The sequence below is a fragment of the Chinchilla lanigera genome, unplaced genomic scaffold, assembly GCF_000276665.1.
Source record: "Chinchilla lanigera isolate Chin_1 unplaced genomic scaffold, ChiLan1.0 scaffold00080, whole genome shotgun sequence".
NCBI lineage: Eukaryota > Metazoa > Chordata > Mammalia > Rodentia > Chinchillidae > Chinchilla > Chinchilla lanigera.
Genome location: NW_004955481.1, coordinates 10,244,496 through 10,270,325, shown reverse-complemented (window position 1 = coordinate 10,270,325; position 25,830 = coordinate 10,244,496). Strand labels below are relative to the sequence as shown.

Sequence of the window (25,830 nt, the reverse complement as noted above, 5' to 3'; positions counted from 1 at the left end):
GTATTCTAAAAGTCCAAAGAAGAATTTAAAAAAAAAAAAAAAAGAAGTAAAGAATGCAGAGATGAGGACAGATATTCACTCTCAGCACTAAAAAGAAAACTGTGCCCAGCTCATACACATGCAGTGTTATTATTATAGATTTTAGTAACATGGAGAAATAACTGTTATAATGTTAAATGAAAAAAGCATGAGATGGCTAGGGATACAGCTCAGTGGCACAGCGCTTGCCTGGCAAGCATGAGGTCGTGAGTTCGATTCCTGGTACCACGACAAAACTGTATTGGGAATATCATGGTAAACTTCTTAAAATATCTTATTAGACTAGAAGAAAAATTAACAAAAAATTTTATCAGTGGTTATCTCTGTAGAAGATTTTGGATACCTCATTTTAGTGGAGGAAAAAAAGTCTTACTATTCCTTCTAAGTATGTATTAACTTTATATTGAAAGGGGAACTAAATGTTTAAAGACTATAGTCAATCAGGCCAATTTTCTAATACTTATATCAGGGTTAGAGTTAGGTCTCATCCAAGGCACGGTATAAGAAAATATTCTAGACAAATAAAGAAAGATCTCATTTTATAAGGACATAAAAACTCTGGCTTTCATTAATATTGCAAAAGTAGAAATATTACAATGAGTCTCCCACAATATATTTTGACTTTCACACTAGAAATCAGTTATTGAAACTATACAAATGAGGCATACCATCAAACCAGTCAATGGCTGCCTTAGCTGAAGGAGGGTCATCAAATGACACTGTTGCCTCCCCTTTTGGCTTCCCTGTGTCTTTGTCTGTGTAAAGATTTATCATAGGTTTTCCAGTTTTCTTGTTTGTCTGAGGGAAAAACAAGTTGATGTTAGCATTTCAAGAATACATGATAATTGCACCATTAAGATAATAAAAGATTTTTTAAAAGTAATTCATATATCCATGACAAAATATGCACCTAATATAAAAACTGAAGTTATCTATCGCCTAATATAAAACTGAAATTATGCATAGTTTTGGACAACAAAAACTCTGCAAGCTAAAGTAAATGAAAACCAAGCTATAAAAATGTTATATAGGAGCTAGAGATATAGCTCAGTAGTAGAACATCTGCCCATGCATGAGGCCCTGGGTTTGATCCCCAGCACTGTCATAGAAAGTGAGAAAGTGAGGAAAAGAGTAAGGAAGAAAGAGGGGGCTGGGGATTTAGCTCAGCCGCACAGCGCCTGCCTGGCAAGCACAAGGTCGTGAGTTCGATTCCTGGTACTAGAAAAAGACAAACAAGTACGGAAGAAAGAAAAGGGAGGCAGAAAAAGGGAGGGAGGGTGGCAGGGGGAGAGAAGGGAAGGGAGGGAAGGGAGGAATGGGAGAACGGAGAGATGAAGAGATGGAGAGATGGAGGGAGGGAGAGATGGAGGGAAGGAGAGATGAGGGAGGGAGAGATGAGGGAGGGAGGGAACAGTATACTGCTTACCTACATATAATTTACTTAAACCCCACAAAAATTAAATGTAGACAATGTTTCATGTAAATATATATTCTTTGTAAATCATTTAAAAGTCAGGAAGGATGTTCAGAAGACAAGTTTTACTTTATAAAAGTGTGAATTGTTCACATATTTCACATTTAAATAGTTTCTTAAAAAAAACTGTAATTCCCCAAGAAGAAAAAAAATGAGTAATTCCACATTAAAACAAGGACAAATGCTGTGCATGGTGGTGCACATCTGTAATCCCTGCACTCAGAAGGCTGAGGCAGGAACATCTTACAAGTTCAAGGCCAGCCTAGGCTACACTGCAAGCTCATGTCTCAAAAAGAAAGACAAATGATTTCAAGTAAGTGTTATTATTTACTTAACACTGCTCTAAAAAGTACTTGCTAGTTAAAGAAATAAAAAAAAAATGCTTGAAATCAACAGTATATAGGTTACTCAAGTGAATAATTACAAAATAATGCATTACATATTGGGCAGTATAGACATTAAATACCAAAAAATAGTTGTTAGTAACAACTTGAGTTTACACATTTATAGATTTCAGAATCTATAATGTTCTAACTATTTCTTTTGGTTTTCTTCTTTTTTTCTGTTGGTTTTTCTGAGATAAGGTCTCTCTATGTAGTTCAGTCTGGCCTTGAACTTGACTGAGATCTACTTGTTTCAGCCTCCCAAGTGCTGGTATCACAGGCGTGTTGTCATCATGCCCAGCAGTTCTCTGAATCTTAAGAGTTAGGCAAAAAGTATCTTTAGAGCCCTAGTTAAGGCATAGGTAGGCTATAGAAAGATAAAAAACACTAACAAGAAAAAAAATCTTGGGGGGGCATGGTGGTGCATATCTATAATCCCTGCACTTGGGAGGCTAAGGCAGGAAGATCGCCTTCGAGTTCAAGGCTAACCTGGGCTACATAGTGAGTTTGAGGCCAGCCTGGACTACATGGTGAGAAACAAAACAAAACAAACAAGAAAACCAAAGAAATAAGTCTTTATAAATTTAGCAAAGGTCTACAGACCTGGATAAGCATGAGCATTATGCTGATTTTAAGAGACCCATATTGGAGTACATAAGCTTATGATAAAATTATGTATCCTTAACTAGAGTATGTTTATAATTAAGAAATTTTTAACATAGACCACACTTCTTACTCACCTTGATAATTCCTATTTGTTTAAAGAACTCTCCCACTTGATCTGTAGACACACCCTCCCCAAGTCCTTGCACAAAGATTGTGTTGTTATCTGAATTATCAGATTCTGAATCTAAGGGAGAAAAATTATGGTTAATTTTACATTCCTTGGTTTTACTATATCCTGTTTAGTAATTAAGAGTAAAAACTTACTGCCCAATATTCAAAAACTTACTGCTCAATATTTGTTTTTAAGACCAAAATAAAAGGACTAATATAAGAAAAAATATGTAAACATGCAGTGTTTACAATAATAGCATGGCAAATCAATTCTTGCAACTAAACTTCAGGTAAAGTATATCAAGTCCATACTCTGAAATATAAACAGACCTATTAAAAGGAAGGTTTTTAAAATCTCACTTTTCAGGTTCAGATACAGGACTACAGCTCATGAAGAGATGAAGAGCTAATTTAAGGTAGCATTCCTTTCTCGAGAATTAAAAAGTTGTAATTAAAAGTTGAAATAAGGCTCTCTAGGACAAAATTCCCCAAATCTGACATTTTGAACTTCCAAGCAAGCCAAGCAAAACTGCTGGGTCACACTTATTGCAATAAGCCTTGTACAGATCAAAAGGTAGGAGCACCTTGTACACACACCTTACCTTACACGCACACTTTTGGATTAGTATAACAAAGTAAGAAAGATGTACAAAAATTCAGTCCATCAAGGGATAATTCAGAAATTGCCATCCATATAGAATACTTTGGCATCTTAACAAAAACAAAAGTTCTGATTTCAATATATATTATAGGTGTTTAGCTCAAATAGATTTTAAACTTCTAAGTAACAACTTTGAAATGTCTCCATTAGAAAATCTATAGCCTTGAATTTCATTTAAAAACAAAAAGCCGCATAAAATCATTGACCTCTATCCAGAGTAAGACAATTCTCTTATGTATGAATTCAGGTTTCCTAGCCCCCTAAAGAGACTATCAATCCAACATAGGATTTCCTTAAACACAGTTTTGCCTCTAATTCCCCAATGATACCAATACTTTTATTAAATCTAACTTGTAATAATTTAAGTAATTAAGGCTTATTAGCAGTAAAAATGCAAGTGTTTCTTGAAAGAACAAAAAGTAGACCATGGGAACACACAAACAGCAATTTCCCCAGCAAACTTTCCCATCAACACCCCTGAATTTCCCTTTCTGGCATTTATCCAGGCAGCACTAATCCTTCCAAACACATACTTTCCCCTTCAAAAAGCTCAAAACTAACATTTTTTTAACTGCAAAGTTACAAACTACTACAAACCTTACCGGCATCAGGTCTGGGGCCATAATCCCTGTGACCTAAGGGAAAAGGAAAAAAAAGCTATTTAAGGTAACTCATTTGAAATACTTTTTTAAAAAACAGTAATAATAACCAAGGCATGAAAATTGAATACTTCCAAAATCCTTGAAAGTCAACCATCAGAGATTTACAAACTATGTAATTAAGTTTTATTAAAAGTTTTAAGAAATCAAGATGAATGTGAACATTTCTTCCTTAAACTTGTCCAAGACGGCACCCGCTATTTTGGCATTATCACTTTCGTTAAGCTCTGGTTGTGAAGGCTGATTGGAAAACTCTTTAATAATTTAAAAACACACGTCAGCTACCTTTATTAAAAAAAAAAAAAAAACAGTCAAAATCCAGTGAAGGTCTCATTCATTGGTCACCACAGACTCTTTCATGCAAATACACTGTGTAGAAACCCATTGGACTATTTGAGATCAGCTCTGGCTTTTTAATATTTACTTTGATATATATATGTGTATATAAATATATATATATGTATTTTTTTTAAAGCACACAACACACACCAGCCTCAACAGAGTAAGAAAGGGCTTAGACTGCGTCTGCGGGATATTGGTGGCTTTTAGATTTATATAGCATTTCCACTGAAACATTTTGGGATACTCAGCACTTACCACCAAAATTTTTGAAGCCACCGCGGTCACCACCACTGCAGAGGAAAAATTGAAGAAATGATTTCTTCCTTAAGTCTCTAATGTGCTGAGCCCTGGGCTCAATCTACACTTAACTGTCACAAGTAGAGCACTTAGGAAAACAGTAGCACTGCTAACTTTCCAGTTAATTCCATTTTCATTGACCTCAAATGTTGTTTCCATCTAAGTGTTTTCCCAAGGATCTAATTTCTACAAGATGCCTTTTCAAGCTTACTAGATAATTATGTCAAATATACTCTTATTTTAAAATCTTCCCAACCCCAAGACTAAAGGACACTATTCAAACTGTGACTTAAAGCTGGAGTCACAGCATGAAGTATGTTAAATTAGAACAAGTATTCTTTCCAAAGAGGTATTTTTAAAGCATGAGAAAAAAAAAAAAAAGACTATAAGAATACAAAGCAAGGTTAAGATTTTGATAGTAGAACAGAAGAGGTAAAAACTTCAGTACTAGGATCTGCTATGATACCAAACTGTGGGTGTATGAGATGAATAAAAGTGACATACAAATATACACAAAAGTGAGCCTGAATGAAAAGCAGTCTCCAAATTTTAAATCATTCTAAAATCTGATAAAATGAGGACTAAAAACATATGACAAAATTGCCCTCCTACTTCATACCCACCACAGTATACTAGAGATCTCCTCATATCGCAGCTCCTAAGGTTCGTGATACCAAATGCTCTGTATACCACATCAGTAACATACGTCACAGAATGCAACATACTCCAATACTACAGCCACCCACAAGATGACTTTGTTCGGCAAACTGCCACTGTTAGATAAGTCAGTGGTTGCAGTACACATAGTTTTATGTAAGAAATTTATAAAGTTCTCTCTAATCAAGAAACTCAACTCATTCAGTAAAAGCTTGTTTCTCAGGACTGAATTACATCATCTTCTCAAGGTTCATCTACTGACATAGAAGATGAACATCAGATGGTAGTATCTGATGTACTTTCTGTTATAGCCCAAGAAGCTAATCCAATCTACTGATGTCTCTCACTACTTAATAACCTCTGCTTTAGTGATTACCAAACTCTTCAGAAAGCTTTCCTGAACCATTTGAAGAAAAACCACTAAGAAAGCATTCTTCCTTTATAATACATACAAAGTTCACCAAAAAAATATATACACACTTCAGCAGTCTGCTATACTAATAAATGTCTGGAAGCTACTGGCTACCACTTTGAGCACCTCTTGTAATTGTAGAGGCCAATGAGATTTATTAATCTCATGATGTCTCAATACATTTAATACTAAAGAATTTATGCAAGTTTTTCTTTTCCCAATGTATACTTTTGGCAACCTCTGTCTATTCTATTCCTTGATATAAAAATGTTACCCTTGCAATCAATTTTGGTAGAGACACATGCATTTTACTTTGCTTTTAATTTTTATATGATTTCCAGGATGCCTTTTTAAGCAGGAAGACAGACTATTTCAAGGCTTCATAGATAATACTAAACTCAGACTTTCACATACAGTACAGTTTCACATATACATATACTACTACTTCGGTGTAGTACCTAAGCCTTTCTTACTCTTCTAAATTATATATACATATATCAAAGCTAACTCTTTAAGAAAGAGAAACCAGACTAGGCATGGTGGTGCATGCCTGTAATCCTAGCACTAGGTAAGCTGAGGCAGGATTCCAGACAGTTCAAGGCCAGTTTGCATCACATAATGAGTTTAAGGTAACCCTGAACCTTATAGTAAGACCCTATCTCAAAACAAAAAAAGAGAGAGAGAAACCAATAGGGTTCTCCAGATTAAACTGCTGAAAATCTTATTAAAGACCAGCATCTCTCAGGTGTCTTCAAACATGATCCTTAAAACCACAAAAAGTGGTAAAACAAGATTCAGTGAAAATATTAAGCTCACACTCTTATGTCAGGAGGTTAAATATCCTTAGGATAAGGAAGACTTTTAAAATAAGAAATTGGAAGTCATATGTTCACAAACAAGTGCTAGAAAAGGTACTTCTTAACTATTTTGCTATCCATCTAAACAGTACCAACTTGTTTATCACAGTAGAAGATACACAATTTCATATTTTAAAAAGCTGATGGACACCCTGTAATCCCAGCATTGGGCAGGTGGAGGCAGGAAGATTGATGAAAGTTCAAGGCCAGCCTAAACTACTTATCAAGGCCTTGACTCCAAAATAAGTAAATAAGTAAATAAATAAATAAAATAAAAACGTAATTCCTACTGTTTCCAGTATGGCTGATAATAAAACTTTGAAACATTAAAAAATAAAAAAGGAGTCTGTCTCAAAAAAAGGTGATTTATAAAACTAGTAAGTTTGAGTGTTTATAATTTCCTATTCTTCCATATAAATGACTTTAGTCATCTTCACTGAGCACTTCCTCTGAAAATAAAGCAGCTTAAGTTCTTAAGACAATGACTGTAACTACGGGAAAACCATAGTGCAGTGGTGGCGAAATCTATGGCAGGTGGTTATTCTTCTTTTATGGCAAAAGATGGTAAGGTGTAAGTTGTTTTTTCTAAACTAAAACCTCAGTAATTCAGATTTAATTACAGCGCTGACACTTTACAATAAGTAAGTGGGTTTTGGGCTGCAGTTGGGCACTTGCTTCAAAAAGGTTCACCATCACTGCCACAGTACGTTATAAAAAGAATGAGTCTTAGAAAGAGACTTAGAAAATAGTCTTAATTATCACTAATGAATCATGAAATTTTCAGTCAATAAAATTCCCCCTTAGGTTTAGTTTCCTCTTCTACAAGCTGAAAGTCTACATTCTTACTACTCAAAGAGTAAGCACAAGCACAGAGGCATAAATACAGCATAGAAACATCTCAGAAAAGCAGGATCTCATTCTCCACCCAGACTTAATGAATCCAAATCTGCACTTTAGTAAGGTAAGTAAATCACAAGTAATTCTTAAGCTATTGATATGCATATTATTGTCTGAGACACATTGCTCCAGGTGATCTGTAATTCTGTATTAAGATGTTTCAATCATTTTCTTTCTCCTTATTAAGAAATTCTGTATTAGTTACATAATATCCCACATGAGAAAACTTATTAAATACAGTAAATAAAACTCAAATAGTACCACTGTTAAAAAACAAAAGATATGCCTGCTAGGTCTTTCTTTCAAACCTGCAAATTACAAGTCCTTTACCCATACTCCTGAGGCCTTGCTAGCACAGTACACGTGAGTCAAGACATTGCCACAACAAATTTGTTTTCAATCCCAGAAAAATCAGCAAACATATACACATCAAGAATTCTTAAAGGACATTTTATAATGAAGTAGTAGTGATATTTAACACAGACATAATATAAGACAGTCAACTTTATTGGCTGAGTATCTCCTGGATTAAAAAAAAAAAAAAACTAGCTGCACACATTGACTCATGGAGATGGTTCCCCCAAATTTAAAACCATAATATGGGGGTTTCTTCATTATTATAACATTACATATCTAGAGAAGATAACCAGATTCAATTTCAACTGCTTGTCAAGAAAAAATTCACTGATAAAATCTCTGTTCCCAATGTTTAACTTAAAAAAAAATCTAGCCTGGCATGGTGGCACACATCTGTAATCCCAGCACTGGGGAGGCTTAGGCTGGAGGATCACCATGAATTTAAGGCCAGCCCTGACTACACAGTGAGTTCAAGGCCAGCCTGAACTACATAGCAAGACCTTGTCTGAAAAAACCAAAATAACAAAAAAACCCAAAATCAATCAATCAATCTAAACATCTCTATGCAAGCACTAAAGCTGCCAAGAACTGAAAGGACAATGCAGGAATCTTTTATTACTAAAAAAATGTTGAAACAGAGAAGAGGGGGCTTAACTAAAAACTGAAGAAAAAGATTAACTTGGGTCAGGGATATAGCTCCACAGCACAGCACCTGCCTGGCAAGTTTGAGGGCCTGAGTTCAATTTCAGGTACCCACCAAAAAAAAAAAGGAAAACAACTGAAAAAGATTAATTTAAAAACTGGGCCAGGCATGGTGACACATGCCTGTAATTCCAGCACTTGGGAGGCTCACGCAGGAGGACTGTTGCGCGAGTTCAAGGCCAGCCTGAACTGCATAGCGAGACCCTGTCTCAAAAAGAAAAAAAAATAAAAACTGGTACCATGCTTGAATTTTCATACTACTACGTATAGAACACAATATTTTAGAGTCTGAGAAAAGACCAACATTAATTCCAAATGTAAATGACTCACTGAATTTAAAAATCATTTTTAATAGTAGTTGTGTTTATATTTTATTTTCTTCTATGTCGTATGTGAATGATAAAAAGGCTTTCTGGATTTAGCTTTTTATCAACATTTTAAGAGGCTAAACACTGTCCAACAGAGTACCCACTAACTTTATGTGGCTACTGAGTACTTTATTCATTTTTTTTTCTATCTTTTTGAGACAGGATCTCACTAAGCACCTGAGCTCACTTTGTAGCTCAGGCTGGCCTCAAACTCGCAGTGATCCTCCTGCCTCAGCCTCCCAAGTGCTGGGATTACAGGCATGTACCACCATGCCTGGCAAGTACTTTAGTATGTAGCTAATACTATAAAATGAGATGTGCTCTAAATGAAAATATCAAACAGATTTTTAAATTCTAGTATATTATAAAAAAAAAAAGTGCACCAGCTCATCTAAGGAATTGGGTTTTTTGGACAAGGTATTGAGGAGGCTAGGTAAGCACTACATCCCCATCCCTCAGATAAGGTCTTGCTTAGTTCCCCAGACTGGCCTCAAAGTTATGATCCTCCTGCCTCAGCCTCCCAAGTAGCTAGGATTGTAAATATGCAACACCACATCTGACTTTAAGAATTTTCTTATACTGATTACATGAAATTCTAATTTAGATGTATTTCAAATGTTTAATTTCACCTATATGGTTTTTTTCTATGTGTGTGTATGGTCTTGGGAACTGAAACCAGGGCCTATTACATACTAGGCAAAAATGCTACCACTGAATTATACATGCCCAGCCCTCTATTTTCTTACGTGTGACTACCAGAAAATTTTAAATTATATACACATCTCATGTTTGTGACCCATTTGTATTTCTATTGGCCAATACTGTTCTAGACTGTAACCAAAACATGCACCTTTTTTTTGCTTGTTTTAGTTTTTTGAGAGAGGGTCTCAAGTTCAGGTTAGCCATGAACTCACTATGTTATCCAGACTGGGTACAAACTCTCAGCAATTCTCCTACTTCAGCCTCCTGAGTGAGGGGATTATAGAAATGCGCCATCACGTCTGACCCATTTAATATCAACTGAATTTCTTACAAGGAGCTTTACTAGGCTTTATTACTAAGCTCCAAGGCACACTACAGTGTTAACTATAGAAATGTAGGAGCTAATTAATCACTTTCAAGAAGGACAAGATACTTGACTCTAAGTCTTAATGACATAATAATAAATAACAACTATCTAAAAAGTTCTGACAATTTTGCAAAGCAGTAATCACAATGCTACAATTAAAGAACACTGACAGAATTTATGGTCTTAGCTTCTAGTCCACTAAGAGGTTAATGTCAACTATAGACAATAAAAAGATATTCAGTCTTCTTTGCTACGATTGCTTTTTCAAAGCGAGAGAATAGACATGGTGGCACATGCCTGTAATTTCAGCACTCAGGAGGCTGACGCAGGAGGGCTATTGTGAGTTCAATGCCAGCCTTTGCTACATTCTGAGTTTAAGACCAGCCTGAACTATACAGTGAGACCTTATCTTCAAAAAAATCAATCAATCAATCAATCAAAGAAATAGATTATGCTTCCTATGTCCCTAAAATTTTCATCTTTCTTATCCATATTTGACCTCCTTTTGGTCTGAATTCTTCCAACCAAGCAATCATAGAATTTAAGTCTAAGTACATCTTATTCTTTACTACACATCTGACTCTCATCCATATTCCTACTTCTTTAAATATAAACTCAACTAATGCCAAGTAATCTTCAAAACAGCCCCCAAAAGGAACGTTATTAAGATGATTAACATCACAAATGGCAGTGTTGATGAAGACTAATGAAAAATGTTTGGTGTTATTTTTGGTGTTCAAATGCAAAACTCAATGTGAAAAAAAATCTTGAAACTTGGTATTTATACTCAAATTCAAAATGCTTTACTCCAATAAATAACTGAAAAGCACATTTTAAAACGTCATGACACATGAAAAGTATATGAACTTCCAATTTCAGACCTGTATTCAGTGGAACACAACAATGTTTAGTCATTTGCATATTATTTACAGTCACTCTGGGGATCCAAAGGCAGGGTTGAAGAGTTGCAACAAAAATCATGTGGTCTGAAAGCCTAAAACATTTACTACCAGTCCTTTCACATGAAGTTTGTCAACCTGATATAGAGAATGATCACCTTGCATATAGATTTCTTAAAAAGGGCTTTTATGAAGATTTCATTTACTGAGGGAAGAGGAAGAGGGGCAAGACTGCAGAGCCCCACCCCAATTTTACTTCCACTTGATCCAGATCAACATCATTTAACCAAACATATACTGGGCTTCTGCCCAAGACTCTGTTATAAAGGGCTGCTAAGAGTCAAAAATAAGATTTGAAAAAACTTAAGTTCACAATGGGTATCTAGGCCACAAATTTTATTAAAGCACACTGCCAAGAAGGTTATATTGCTTAAAAACTGGACTTCCTGGTGGGGGTTCCTTATCAGAAATATCATACAAGGTCTTCTCAATTCTCTAGTTGTAAGATGCATCCTCACTCATAGATGAAAATCATTTATAAAGACTTCCCCTTCCTATTGCCTATCCTCTTCCTCCTAAAAATGGGATTCCATTACTCTCAGTTAGACACTATCACAGTTTAATAGATACTCTATAAGGTTAACTTTTTTATGAAGAAAATTAAACCTACGATGTACTACAAAATGCACAACATTCCAAGGCAACCAATTATTTAAAACATATTGTGGCTGGGGATTTAGCTCAGCGGCAAAGCGCCTGCCTGGCAAGCACAAGGTCGTGAGTTTGATTCCCCATACCAGAAATAAATAAATAAATAAATAAATAAAACATATCAACTGGAAAATTAAATATATCTGTTAGTTACCTTGTTTTGGAATTGTCTTAGGTAGGAGGGGGGGCTAATAGGTAAAAAAGTGTCATGTCACTTTACATCATTCATTTATATCTATAATGTGAGCAGACCACTTTAGGGAAGAGGCATCTGATGTACTTGTTTAACGTTGGTAAACTACCAATCAAGATGCACTGTACAGTAAAAATACAGAAATACAAATCAATGAAAAAGTAAGTCTGTATATATTCGTTTTGTTTCTCAGGTTACCTCAGAGCGCACTCAATCCCTAAAGAGCTGAAGAGTGAACTGGTCCTGATATATTATTAAGTATACATACAATCGACAGACAGCTTCAATTTCCAATGAAAATAAATTATCTTTAAACAATTTTTTTTTTTTTTTTACAAATTTACAATCAACAAGTCTTATTGAGAATAGGTGTCAACCATTTTTTCATTCTTGTTTTTAGGGCCAAAATGATAACCTTACAGATATATTTAAAAGTAATTTTAAAACCAGCTTTTGAAACATGCTGTAAGAAGGGGAAAAAAAAAGAAAGAAAACACCACAAACTAACAATAATACTAGCAATGTGGAAAAGAAAAGGTAAATTTAAAAAATCTTTCTTTTACCACAACTTACTCTAGACAAAATACAGAATAGCATGCGATGTTACACTAATTGTTTCAACAATTACTCAAGAAAAACTGTTTAATTACATTAAATCTTTCTTTTATTTGCAAATTCCACCTTTCTACTCTACCATTCCTAAGGCATATTCCTAGTCTTTCTCTGCCCAAAACAATTGAAGATTAAGGAATAACCAATCTAGAATTAACTTACCTTTTTTTACAAAACATTTTGATTTCCCAGAGTCATCTTTTAAAGGACTCTAGCTTCTAGGTCTGGTAGGAAAAACCTAGTCAAGTGGTTTAACCACAACTGTAGCACAGTACTTTACTATGGTTTAACACATATCATGTAAACTGTTTACATAGCCTATTCTAATTCATGAGCTCTGAAGCCTGAAAATAAATTTTAAATTTCTGCCCTCTTTTCTGTAATTCCTTCAAGTCTCTTAACTAAATTAAATGCCAAAATCAAACCAGCAAAGTAACACCAAAAATAAATAAATAAATAAATAAAATAAGAGCAGAGAAAGAGAGACAGAGGAGAAATGTAGGTACCTATATCTAAATACTTACCTTGATCCTGTCATAGGACCTCTTCCATCCTTGTCATATCCCCCACGCCCTCTACCTCCTCCCTGTGACCCGCCATATCCTCTATTATCTTCTCCATACCTACTCACATCACGACGGTCATCTATAAAAAGGAAAATATACACACGTAAGTGAATACTATCACGTCTGAAAAGCGGTTCACATAATATAACCTTAAATGGCACTTAAAATCATACATTATATCCTTTGGGAAAAGGCACATAGGCACAGAACTCAAATGCAAGTCATTATAAAACCATCAGCATTAAATATGTTTGAGAACTGTACCTGTGTCAAATTCCATACTGTTAGAAAATCAGATGACAAAATGATAACGTGAAATAAAGAGTTAAAATATAACCTAACAATTTAACATATAAAAAAAAGCATGCCCTAGTCTTGAAAGTTATTACTTTCTAGCTGGGCGTGGTAGCGCACACTTGTAGTCCCAGCACTTGAGAGGCTGAGGCAGGAGGATCACTACAAGTTTGAGGCCAGCCTGAGCTACAAAGTGAGCTCAAGGTCAGCCTGAACTGCATAGCAAGATCCTGTCTCACAAAGACAAAAAAAAAAAAAAACAAAATTATTACTTTCTTTGCCTCAAAAATATTTAAATAACTAAGCATACATAAAGCAAATTGGAAGAGGGGCGTGGTGTGTATGCCTGTAATTCTGGCAAGCTAGGAGACTAAGGCAGGAGAACTGCAAGTTCAAGCCAAGCATGGGCAACTTAGTGATTCAGGAAGACTGTCTCAATATGAAAAATGTGTTCAAAAAGGGCTGGGGATATAGCTCACTCAGTATGAAGGCTCTAGGTTCAACCAGTACTACAAAAAAGCAAAACTGGATTTTCAAGGACAGAAAGTAACAAATGAGCTTCCATATTCATTCTCAATTATTGAACAAAGTGTATGTTGCTCAGGGGTAAAGTGCATGGATAGAATATACAAGACCACTGGTTCAATCCCCAGCAGTAGGGGAAAAATTTGCAAACATTTACTGAGCACTTACTATGAACAAAGGCATAACTAAATGGATGACTTAGGATCTTTGCCTTTAAATCATTCATTTTCATGAAGCACTCAAAATTCTAACCATCAGTAGTGTACACAGAGTGCTGTGGGACAACAGAGGAAATAATGATTGGTTCTTCTTAGGTGAAGTTAGGGAAGGCAAAGACTGTATAGGGAGGCTGGGGATATAGCTCAGTGGCATAAGCGCCCGCTTGGCAAGCACAAGGTCGTGAGTTTGATCCCCGGTACCGCAAAAAAAAAAAAAAAAAAAAAAAGACTGTATAGGATAATTTCCCAATTCAAGTACACCCCCATCACCAAAAGAACTGGCAGCAACAGTAATGTCACATGATCAGAGTTTACTGAAACAACAAAGAAAATTCATGTAACCAGTCATCAAAAAGTGTAACCACTGGGCTGGGGATAGCTCAGCGACACAAGCACCTGCCTGGCAAGCACAAGGTCCTGAGTTTGATTCCTGGTACAAAAAAAAAAAAAAAGGAAAGTGCAACCACTGGGAGTCTCCAAAAACTTAAAGATGGAAAATCTAGTAGCCAGGGCAGGAGGATTGCTGGGAGTTTAAGGCCAGCCTGAGCTGCACAGTGAGACCCTATCTCAAAAAAACAAACATTAAAAAAAAATCTAGTAACAGCTTTTATGGCCCTGAGAAAGAATTATGTTCAAAGTCACCCCAAATTTTTACAAGTATGAAATCCTCTGTGTTTTTTTTTTTTTTTTTTTGGTACTGGGAATCGAACTCACAGCCTCAAGCTTGCCAGGCAGGCTGAGCTACATCCCTGGCCACGTGACTCTTTTAATCCAAACGCAATGTTAAAATAATTTTGTGAGAAAAAATAATACAAGTCACTGTATCTTACCTTGTGTATGGTGACTGTAGGTTTCCCTTTGTGAATGATAGGACTGCTGGCTTTGATTATAGGAATCATGCTGCTGATTATAATTTGATTGATCATCATATGAGCCTTGATGTTGATCATAGCCTGACTGTTGGTCATACGAATCTTGCTGACCATAGTTTGATTGGTCATATGAAGGTGCTCTTCCACTTTGGCTAAAGAGAAATCAAGAACCTGAGAGACTTTACAGGAAGATTATGTTTAGAAAGTTGACTTGAGTCTGGCATAAAAGGCCTGAAAAGCTAGAGTTCATCCGTATCTAGCAGTACTTTCTCATGGTAATTATCTGGCTCTTTTATGTACAGTCTCCTTATCACGAGTGAAACACCCTTTACAAGACAATTCACCATCACTGAAAAGCAGTCAATAAAAAAGTGCCACATTATACAAAAAAACCACATGTACGTTTGAAAACTGTAATGAAGCAAGAACTATGGTTTTTACTGTCTCCTTTAGTTAAAAAAAAGTAAAAGATGCTGCAAAGAACAATATCTGATTCTTTCACAAACATACCATGACTGATGAGTTTTTTATACTAAGAGGCTTTGTCATTTCAATTTACCTTTAAGTATTTTTACAATTATTCTCTTAGAATTATTTTGAGATATACTGTATTCTTCCAAATCTTTAATAGTAAGTTTTAGAAAACTAATACATGATTTATACTTTATTATATTTATATTTTGGCAATAGAGATGTGCTTTGTGATGTCATGGTTTATCTGAAAAGGAGTCTATCAAATAGTTAAGACAACTTTCTTGTTTCTCTCAATTCATAAGGAAATTCTCCCTAGGCACAGTGATAACCCCTATAATTCCAGTTACTCAGGCAACTGAGAGAAAATCACTTGAGCCTGGAGGTTCAAGGCAGCCTGGGCAACACAGTAAGATCCTGTCTCAAAAAGTAAAATTCCAAGTACATTTGGAGTAATATGATGGTATTAATTACCTGCTCTCAAGGCAGAAATGTTAAAAGGCAACATTTAACTGACTTTGAGTTCCAACAGGTTTACTTGAAAAAAAAACAACAAAACAGCCCCATCATCAAGCATGATGGCATACCACAGTAATCTCAGCTGTTCAGAAGCCTGAAGCAGGAGGATAACAAGTTCAAGGACAGCCTGAGCTACTTAGCAAAACCCTGCCCCAAAGCATAATTTTAAAAAGGAATGAGGATGTAGCTCAGTAGCAGAGCACTTGCTTAGACTGTGTGAGGCTACAGTCAATCCTCAGTACCACCAAAAATAAATAATAAAATAAAATAAATCAATAGGTCTTAAAGAGTTGTTATTCTCAATACAGCATGACTTCTGGATACTATCCTCTACGTTTGTACTCTACTTTTCAAAGTATTCCCACATCCACAGCTGATCCTTTCCCCAATGCTTTTAATTAAACCTCATTTAGAATAATTTTCTTCATTGCAAACAGAAAACACTAGAGACCTTAGTTTCTGCAGTATTTTTTAACTGTTATTAACAGGCTATGTAGGGGCTGGGGATTTACCTCAGCAGCAAAGCGCCTGCCTGGCAAGCGCAAGGTTGTGAGTTTGATTCCTTGTAGTGGAAGAAAAACAAAAACAAAAACAAAAACAAAAGGATATGTAATTCTAACTTTCCTTTATCTATGCAAAATGGGGATAACTATTAACACTATCTCAGTGTTATCTGAGGACCTCTACTAAATGTATACTAAAAAGATGCTATTAATAATTAATAAATACAGGCTCTTCGAAGCAGAAATTTCAAAAAGCTTTGTAAAACTTACTACTTCACTGGCAAATTTTACCTATCTATATTATCAAACTAAACATATTCTAAAGCAGTGGTGGTGAACCTTTTAGAGTGCCCAAACTACAACCTAAAACCCACTTATTTATCACAAAGTGCCAACACTGCAATTAATCCTGATTATCATAAATCCCCAACTTATAAGCATTCAAGTTGCGAACTCTCACAGATATGAACAGATCTTGCATTTGGGTTTTTATGCTTTACACTGTGTATTTGTGTCAAAGTTGTGTAAAGACTCATTCTGCTGGACTTAATAATTGAGTCCAACTTACATGCTCCCAGAACTGAACTCGTTCCTAACTTAGGAACTTACTGTAGTGAGGTTTTACTTTAGGAAAATACAATTCAAGCTGGGTGTGGTGGCACATGCCTGTAATCCCAGCACTCAGGAGGCTGAGGCAGGAGGATCGTTTTAAGTTTGAGACCAGCCTGGGCTACAAAGTGCGTTCAAGGCCAGCCAGAACTGCATAGCAAGACCCTGTCTCAAAAAGGCAAAAAAAAGAAAAAGAAAAAAAAAAAAAACAATTCGTATATTAACATCTTTTGTCTTAAAAAAGAAACAAATAATGTTCATGACACAGGTTCACCACCACCGTTCTGCAGTATCTGATACATGTGAATGAGTTTTAGCCTTTTTTCTAATATGCAAAAGTATACACTCAAATGGCTCAGAAATAAAACAGAGGCTGGAGATACAGCTCAGTGGCAGAGTGCAAGTCTATTGTGTGTGAGATCCTGGTTTGACCTCCAACACTATAAAAAAATACAATCGAAATTAAAAGTTAGGGACCAAAAACTGAAAAACTAGGATTCTGAGGATTAAATCTACGTATTTCCATTGCCCAACACAATCTCAGTGCTCTTACTGCTTCCTTACCCTCCTGATGATTCCGTGTGCTGTTGTCCTTGGTTATTATATGACTGCTGGCCATATGAGCTCTGCTTTTGATTCTCATAACCACCGTAGGACTGTGAATAACCTAAATATTAGATAAGTATACTATTTAGTGAAGATTCTGATTTCAAAATCTCTAAAATAGCAAATTTAACAAGGCAGTCCAACCTGATTGGCTTTGTCCATAACTGGAGTAACTGCCATAGTTGTGTCCATATGAAGAATCAGTTGCTTGTCCATAGCCAGAATAGCTCTGAAATTTAGGTAAATACTCTAATTTCATCACCTACTTAAAATAAAAATAACTTTACGAAGACAATTTACTTTTCAACCTACTTGTGATACTTGTCCATAGCCTTGGTTGCCTTGATTTCCATAGGAATAACTGTAAAACAGAAATGAATAACATTTCAAAGAAATGTGCTTAAAGAAATTTAAAAGCTTCAAGAAAGTATGCTGTCTTCATTTTCAATTTTCAACTAAGATGCAAGCTTTTCTGAGAACTGTCACTCTACTTGTCTCAAGATCTAAACTATAAGGTAATGATCAAAGACTATTAAAAAATTAACAAAGTCACTCCCAGACCTCTTGAATCTTGAACAAGTACCAAAAGTTTTGCTTTAACAAATTATCATAAATAAAACTTCACCAGAGCTAGAAAATCTCAAGAGAACTATGCTTTGGGATAAATAATTAAAAAATCAGAATAAGCACTGATGAACCTAATTTTATCAGGTTTTTTTTTTAATTCTAACCCATAGAAATTTGAATTTTTCTAATATTTAAATCACGCACAGCTAAACAATGTTTTGTTTTGTTTTCCTCTGAGAACTACAACATGGCAAGACCATAATTCTTTTCAAAAAGTTTTTTTCTTTTGAGACAGGGTCTTGCTATATAGTTTAGGCTAGGCTTGAAGTCACTATATAGCCAGGCTGACCTCAAACTCAAGGCAATCCATCTGCCTTAGAATCCCGAGTTCTGGACTACAGGCGTGTGCCACCTTGCTCAGCTAATAATAAATATTAGAAGCAAAAATTTAACTTTTTAACACTTCAGTTTAGCTGCATTCTGACAAATTAATTTCTTCCCACCACTTGCCTTAGTTAGAAGTTTTTAACTTCTTACAAAAGGCAATATGGCACTAAAAGTCCAGTTTAAATGCAGTAATTAGAAGCATGTGTATCTCCAGTGTACTTCCACAGAATTAAATTACAATATATTATATTTCCAGTATTCTAGCAAAGCCTGGCAAAAACTCAATAAATATTTGTTCACTAAGTAAGTAAATGTTATCTTCTTTTTTTGGTCTTTTTTGAGACAGGGTTTCACTATGCAGTTCAGGCTGGTCTTGAAGTCACTCTGTAGCACAGGCTGGCCTCGAACTCACAACAATCCTCTTGCCTCAGCCTCCCGAGTGCTGGGATTACAGGCGTGTGCCACCATACCCGGCTAATATATCTTCATATATCTAAATTTTATTTAATTTTATAGCATGGATGCTCTAGGAAGTTAAAAACAAACTTTGTGGAGTTTTTTTGTTTTATTTTGTATTACTAAAGACTGAAATCAGGGCCTTGTGCATGCTAGGGAAGCACTCTACCACAGAGCCACATTCCCCACCCTAGAAACAAACTTTCTCAATACATACTGTGACTTTCAAATATAATAAAATAAAAACAAACACTTGTACTACGTGTTAAGAAAGTTTCTTAACTTTTAAAAATACATTTCATTGAATAAATACTTGCCAGATGCCTACTGGGAGGTTAACCCTATCTTTTTATTGCTGTGGTTGTTAACCCTATTCATGAGAATAAAGAAAATCAAATTAGTTTGGTTTTCAGGAAGCTTAAAATTTGATGACTGAAGATATCCGACATGTTATTCTGAATATTTCACACGGGGAAAACCACTTACTGGAAAAGGTGAAAGTTGTATTTCTGATATCAGGAAAAGCCTATTTTACGTACACATTCACACAAAAATAAGGTTTTTATTGTGAGCATGTTAAGGGCTCTGAGAATCTGCTCAAAAAATACATTAGCATATTATATACCAACAAAAAACAAAATGCTTTTTCTAAGAACTGATTGCATCCCCTTAATAATGACCTCTTCTAAGAAATTTCCTAAGAAAACACAATCTTTACATTACCTAAGAGATTCTTTTATTCTAGGAAGCATCTAAACATTGATGCAAACAGACGTGAGAAATGTTTCCCAGCTTCTATTTATTACAGAGGCCCACTATCTTCCCGTGACAAGTCAAAAATTTTTTAAGGCATCCAGATACCAAGACTCAAGAGAGAAGCCTAACATTCATCTTGTTTTCTTTTTAGCCTTTTATTATTTTTAAAAATGTATGTATACGTTACCTTTGCTGCTCACCCCCAGACTGACCGTAACTTCCAGAATCTAAAATACATAAAAAGAATTTTAAATCTTATTTAAAATTATGCTTTCCCCAAGACTGACTTAAGCTCAGATAGATGAAATGTGCCAAGAAAATGTCAAAAATTAAATTACAGAAAGGAAAACTAGAAGTTATACACTGGGCAGAGAAAAGTCTATACCAACAGCATTTGCTTTTTACAATAACTATATCTTTAAAAACTACTACTCTAAGGGGCTGGGGATTTAGCTCAGTGGCAAAAAGCGCTTGCCTGGCAAGCACAAGGTCGTGAGTTCGGTTCCCGGTACCAGAGAAAAACCAAAAAAAAAAAAAAAAAAAAAAAAAAAAAAACTACTACTCTACAAATGTGTGCTAATGGTCATATAAACCAGATAAACAAATGTGAAACAATCAGTGAAAAGCTATCCTTTAGAAAAAAAAAAAAACTGGCAAGCAAGCACAATGGCACATGCCTGTAATCCCAGTACTGTGGAAGGCTGAGGCATAAGGATCACAAGTTCAAACATAGCCTGGACAACTTAGCAAGATCCTGTCTCAAAATAAATAAAAAGAGGGGTATAGACATAACTCAGTACAAAGGCCCTGGGTTCAATCCCTAGTAATGCAAAAACAAAACAACACTTTGCTTTCCAGCTACTTGGGAGGTTGAGGCAGGAGGACCACAAGCTCCAGGCCAGTCGCGGGGAATTCAGCTAGACTCTAGTTCAAAATAAAACAAAAAGAAACAGCTTGCAGTGTAACTCACTGGTAGAGCACCACTGAGTTCAATCCCCAGTATCCAAAAGGAAAATCGTTAAATAAAAACAAACTCAAAACTCAAGATACACACATACACACACTCACATGCGCACACAGACCTTTATATACAAAAAGACACCTGTTAAAACTCATCATGTCCAAAAAGGGGAAAGATATGCACTTTGACAAGATAGATCCCCAGGATTATATTTACTTATATATTTTTACCAGCCATGTATACACTACCATTCTATATCAAACTGCTGTAATTGTCAGCACCAATGTAAGATTTTCCGAAGACTTGCTAAAAGGTGTTCAGTTAGTTAACGCTGATATTTCCAAGCTTTCAGAAATTCAACCAATTGGTATACCAATTCAGTGGTAAACCAACTCACTGGTAACTGCTTCTAGCCTCCACCTCAGCAATAAAAAAACTATCAATGAAGGCAAGAATTAACATGTCAAAAAATAAAAGCTCCTGTAAGGTTTTTTTTCAATATTCCAAAGTGTCAGTCATATCAAAAATTGCTAAAGAGGCCCTATCTTCCTTTGGGCTTCTACTCAATCAAATAAATGACCTAAGTCTTTGTGAAAAACAAGATCAATTTTATATGAAATAATGTACTACTGCAACTGCAAAATAACCATTAGCCCAACCACACCCAATTTTAAACAAAACCTTTATCGCTAAACAGTTCTCCAAAATCACTCTGTGTTTTGTTTTGTTTTGTTGTTTTTGGTACCAGGAGTCAAACTCAGGACCTTGTCCTTGCCAGGCAGGCATTTGTGCCACTGAGCTATATCCCCAGCCCAATCCACCCAGAATCAAATGAAATTAGTAACTTTTTCAATTAATATAAAGCTACCATATGGAAACACTATCATTGGCTGCAGAAGTGGATGACATGAAATTGGCCACTTTTCTGCAGGAAAGCTCTCCAATCTAACTGAAAAAGATCTGGGGGGATGCACTACTAGAGCTTCAACCCAAGGGTCTCTCTTTCCATGGATGTGATGGGCATAAGCCTACCATAACTGAAAAGGAAAAAAATGTACCTTATTACTATGCCCACAATAACAAATAAAATGATTAGAGCTGGCTAACAAAGAAAAATAAGGACAGAGAATCTCACTGGACCATAAAAAGAACAGATGCATCTATCAAATGACAAAGAAAAAGATAACCTTCACAGAAGGTTCTAAGGGAAAAGAACTATAAGTAAAATGTAAGACACTTGAGGATGCATGAAGTTTCAGGTTAAATTCTATCCCAAGGCAAGGATATGGATTCTCCCAGTGACCAGTGGAATCTAGGCTCCTACTGTATTTTCTTTTGATTCAGACAAACCACAGAAAACAGCACCTAGATCATATAACTCAATCTCAAACCTAGTAAGCACTAAGGTCCTTAACCTTAACCTAGTTCCTTCAATCAGTAAATCGGACTTCTTTAACTGGCTGACTTTAAAACTCTAAATAAGACATACTGACCAGGGCACCTGGGCTTAGTTTAAATACTTCAGTGATAAAGTGCAAATGTTTGATATTCAGCAGAGAAAATCAGTTTATAAATGTTAATCTCAAACAACTGTTCATTAAGATTACTTGACATAACCAGGCACAGTGGCACAGGCCTGTAATCCCAGCTACTGGAAAACTGAGATAGGAGTATGGGAAGTTCAAGAGCAGCCTGGGCAATTTAGCAAGACCCTGTTTCAAAATACAAAATTAGAAAAAGGGCCAGCGTTTGCCCAACACGTGCAAGACCATGGGTTCTACTCCCAATACAAACCACTGGACACTCAAGCCTTGTATTTGGACTTGTGAATTATTTAGAAGTGCTTTTAAACTTCCAAGTGTATCAGGTTTTCTTTTTTCTAACACTTTTCCACTGAAGAGAGAAAATGTATGTTCTGTTATCATGTTTAGTATGTTAGGACTTGCTGTTTTTTACCTTTGAAGCATGTCCCCATAGATGCTTAAGTTTCTAAATTTTGAATATTTTGTCAGTAAAATTATCATTCAGATTTTACCAATTTTTGTTGTTTTGGGTTGTGTTGTCTTGTTTTGGTAGTACTGGGGATTGAACACACAAACCCTCTGCACCCAGCTACATACTCATCTCTTTTAGTTTTTATTTTGATAAGAGTCTTGATAAATTGCCCAGACTAGACACAAATTTGCAATCTTGCCTCAGCCTCCCAGAGAAAGATTTAAGGAGTGATTAGTCCTGTTTGTCTCATCTAATTATACAGAGGTAGGTTTTGAAAACTTCCCACCTGACTAGACTTGCTGATTTTGTATTATCAGATCTTTTTTGTTTTGCATCACTTGAGGCATGTAAAACTACACATACACTCTCAGTGAAGTGCCCTTTAACCTTACAAGATGGCTACTATTCACCATACAATCACCTTTAGGGTAGCACTTGCCAGATTTATCTTCCTCTATGTTACTTTCATATCTATTTTTAAATTGGAACTTTACTTTTACTACAAAACTTTCTTTTTCCTTTTAATGCCTTTCCTATTAGGTTTTTATTCCCTTTTTTCCTCCTACTGCTTTAGTTACAGTCAACTTCAATTTTTGTTACTGCTTGATATTTTCATGACTAAAGTCAATTTTTAACATGTTTCCCTGAGAAAGTTCAAACTAAAGTTCAACTTCCAATGAAACACATTGACCTTAATAAGCTAATTCCAGTCACAAGCCTCACCTATTTTGCTTCCACCTTTTTTTTTTTGGTTTTTCTCCGGTACCGGGAACCGAACTCACAACCTTGCGCTTGCCAGGCAGGCGCTTTGCCGCTGAGCTAAATCCCCAGCCCCGGCTTCCACCTTTTAATCTCTAAATTTATTCACTATGTTGTGTTGTATAGACCATATTCCTTTTTTTTTTTACTGTTTCTTTTTATACTGGTTTTCTAAAAACTTCCCCTCAGTTATTGTTTTGTTTTGTTTCGTTTTTTTTCCCCATTGCTAAGGATCAAACTCAGGGTTTTGCAATTGCTATAAAACTGAGCTACACCCCCCCAGCCCTGGATTTAATCTTTATTATTTCAATAAAGACCAGAAAGTGGTTATTTATAGTCTTTCTGAAGTACCTATCAACATAGTGTTTGCACAGAAAATTTGGGGTCAATGGTTATTTTCCTCTAAGGATCATTTACTTTCCATCCTCAAAACTTAATAACCTTAACGTGGTAACGATTATTAGAGGTTATCAATCTTACAGTCTGTTTCCTTTGATACATTACTGGTATTTTATAACATGCAGTTTCACATGCACTTACCTACATATGATTTTTATGTTTCATGTTTGAGATAAGAGCTTGATTTAAAATGATCATCTGACAGCACCTGCTGGCAAGCACAACATCCCCAGTTCGATTCCCGATACAAAAAAAAAAAGTTCATCTTCTTTTGGAAAAATTCCAATTATTTTTTAAGCTATAGATTCTTTCCCCATTTTCTCCTTTCCAATCATGATATTAAACAAGACTGCTCAATTCATTTCCCATATTTCTTAATCTTTCATTTATTTTCATTTTTATCCTTCTAAACTGAATTCTGGCAAATCACTCTTATGCATTATTTCTTCCACTATTCACTTTTTCCAATTCTTTTTCAAATCTATGTGGCCTTTTTCTGTTTTGGCCTTAGGGTTATTTAGACTTTTAATAATCATGTATTTTATATTGTAACAATATTGGGGCTCCAGTCATTCACTCATTCTGAAGGAATGTTTTGTAATGTTCTATAATTTTTTACTGTGTTGGAACTGAACTTGTTGCCTGAAAAATGTTAGGGAGGAGTTCTACCACCGAGTCACATCCCCTCTCAGTTCACCTTTTGCAAGGCTTTTACCTGAGATTCCTTGTGATCTAAGTTGTGGTATTTCCTCCAGAAAAACGTTTTTCATGTTTTCACCAGGATCATCAAGGATTTTATCAGCCCAGAAAGAATTTTTCAGTTCATGTGTCTTAACATTCCCTGAAACTTAAATGAGTAACTCAAAAGTGTGTGAAGCATTGGTCCCAGGATATTCATCAAGTAAGAGTTCTTACTCAGCATCAAGGCTTATCTGTACAATGTTGGTAGGGAAATCCTTTTTTCCCAGTTCATTCCTTCACTGAAGATACAGTCCTTCAAACACGTAATCTATAAATCCATGATTTATACAAGCACTTCAGTTCTCATTACCCACTTCTAACAGTGTCAAAGTTTCCTCTCCTGTCCTTGGTTACTTGGACAGTAAAATCCAAATCTCTAAACAAGACCTATACCCTCTTTTCCAGTATAGCTAGTTGTGAATTAGCTCCATGCCTTACCACCTTCATCTCTACTTTATTTGCAGGAGCAAATACTTGCCCTTTCCTTAACTCCCTCCCAACCTTAACTGAGGTGCATCCCCAGACCGGCTCTCTCCTGTTTTGCATGTTTTTGGTGTTTGAAGACACAGGACTTTCAAGATAGCTGCAACACTGCCAGAATAAGTATCCTGACTTTGTATTTTTAATTGATATACTTGTGATTTTAAATGAAACGTCAGATAATTCACTTTTGTAAACTGTATTTGAATGTCAGACCCGTTTAAAATAGTTACAATTTTGATTTATTATTTAAGTGCTTACATTTTACTAGGTTTATAAATCAGCCTCATCAGGCATTTGGAGTGGTTGAGTCAATTTGATAGATTAAATTTAAAAGTGCACTCTTGAATGCTTAAAGGACTTACTGTTATTAACTGCTTAAGGGAAATTTAATGTTTATTAAACATTCATCAAACAAGTCAAATGCATTTTTTACAAAGTCAAAAGTATTTTTATACACATTACAAAATGTACATAAGACTAAATAGAATTTAAAGATTCTAGCTTTAATCGACTGTTTAGAACCAAGCTTATGTTGAACAGCACTTTGTTCCTGGAAAACTATCTCAAAGAAATTACAAAGGGACAAACATTTGGGTTTGGTAATTTCAAGATCAGATTAGTACTGATCATCTCCTATGATACATAGGGAAGACTCAATTTTACATACAGGCAAACCCCTAAATTTTAACTTTCCACTAAAACCACGAAGCCCTATAAAAATAATCCATTATTATTAAAAATATTATTATAAACCGGTAATTGTGTTAAAAATCAAAG

The 25,830-nt window shown here is 35.5% G+C and overlaps 1 protein-coding gene across 2 annotated transcripts in view; it reads right to left on the bottom strand.

The window, feature by feature from the left end:
* Window positions 1-25,830, bottom strand: part of Taf15 (TAF15 RNA polymerase II, TATA box binding protein (TBP)-associated factor, 68kDa) — a 32,123-nt gene that overhangs the window by 4,636 nt on the left and 1,657 nt on the right. Inside the window, exons 2-11 of one of the 2 annotated variants that reach the window (XM_005402892.2) lie at window positions 19,903-19,942; window positions 17,862-17,910; window positions 17,694-17,778; window positions 17,508-17,610; window positions 14,800-14,993; window positions 12,891-13,011; window positions 4,591-4,625; window positions 3,937-3,969; window positions 2,637-2,746; window positions 708-837 (exon numbers count right to left, since the gene is read on the bottom strand). In XM_005402892.2, coding sequence (XP_005402949.1) covers window positions 708-837; window positions 2,637-2,746; window positions 3,937-3,969; window positions 4,591-4,625; window positions 12,891-13,011; window positions 14,800-14,993; window positions 17,508-17,610; window positions 17,694-17,778; window positions 17,862-17,910; window positions 19,903-19,942 — 900 coding nt within the window. The remainder of the gene's footprint in view (window positions 1-707; window positions 838-2,636; window positions 2,747-3,936; window positions 3,970-4,590; window positions 4,626-12,890; window positions 13,012-14,799; window positions 14,994-17,507; window positions 17,611-17,693; window positions 17,779-17,861; window positions 17,911-19,902; window positions 19,943-25,830) is intronic. The other variant, XM_013503452.1, reaches the window with a different exon arrangement.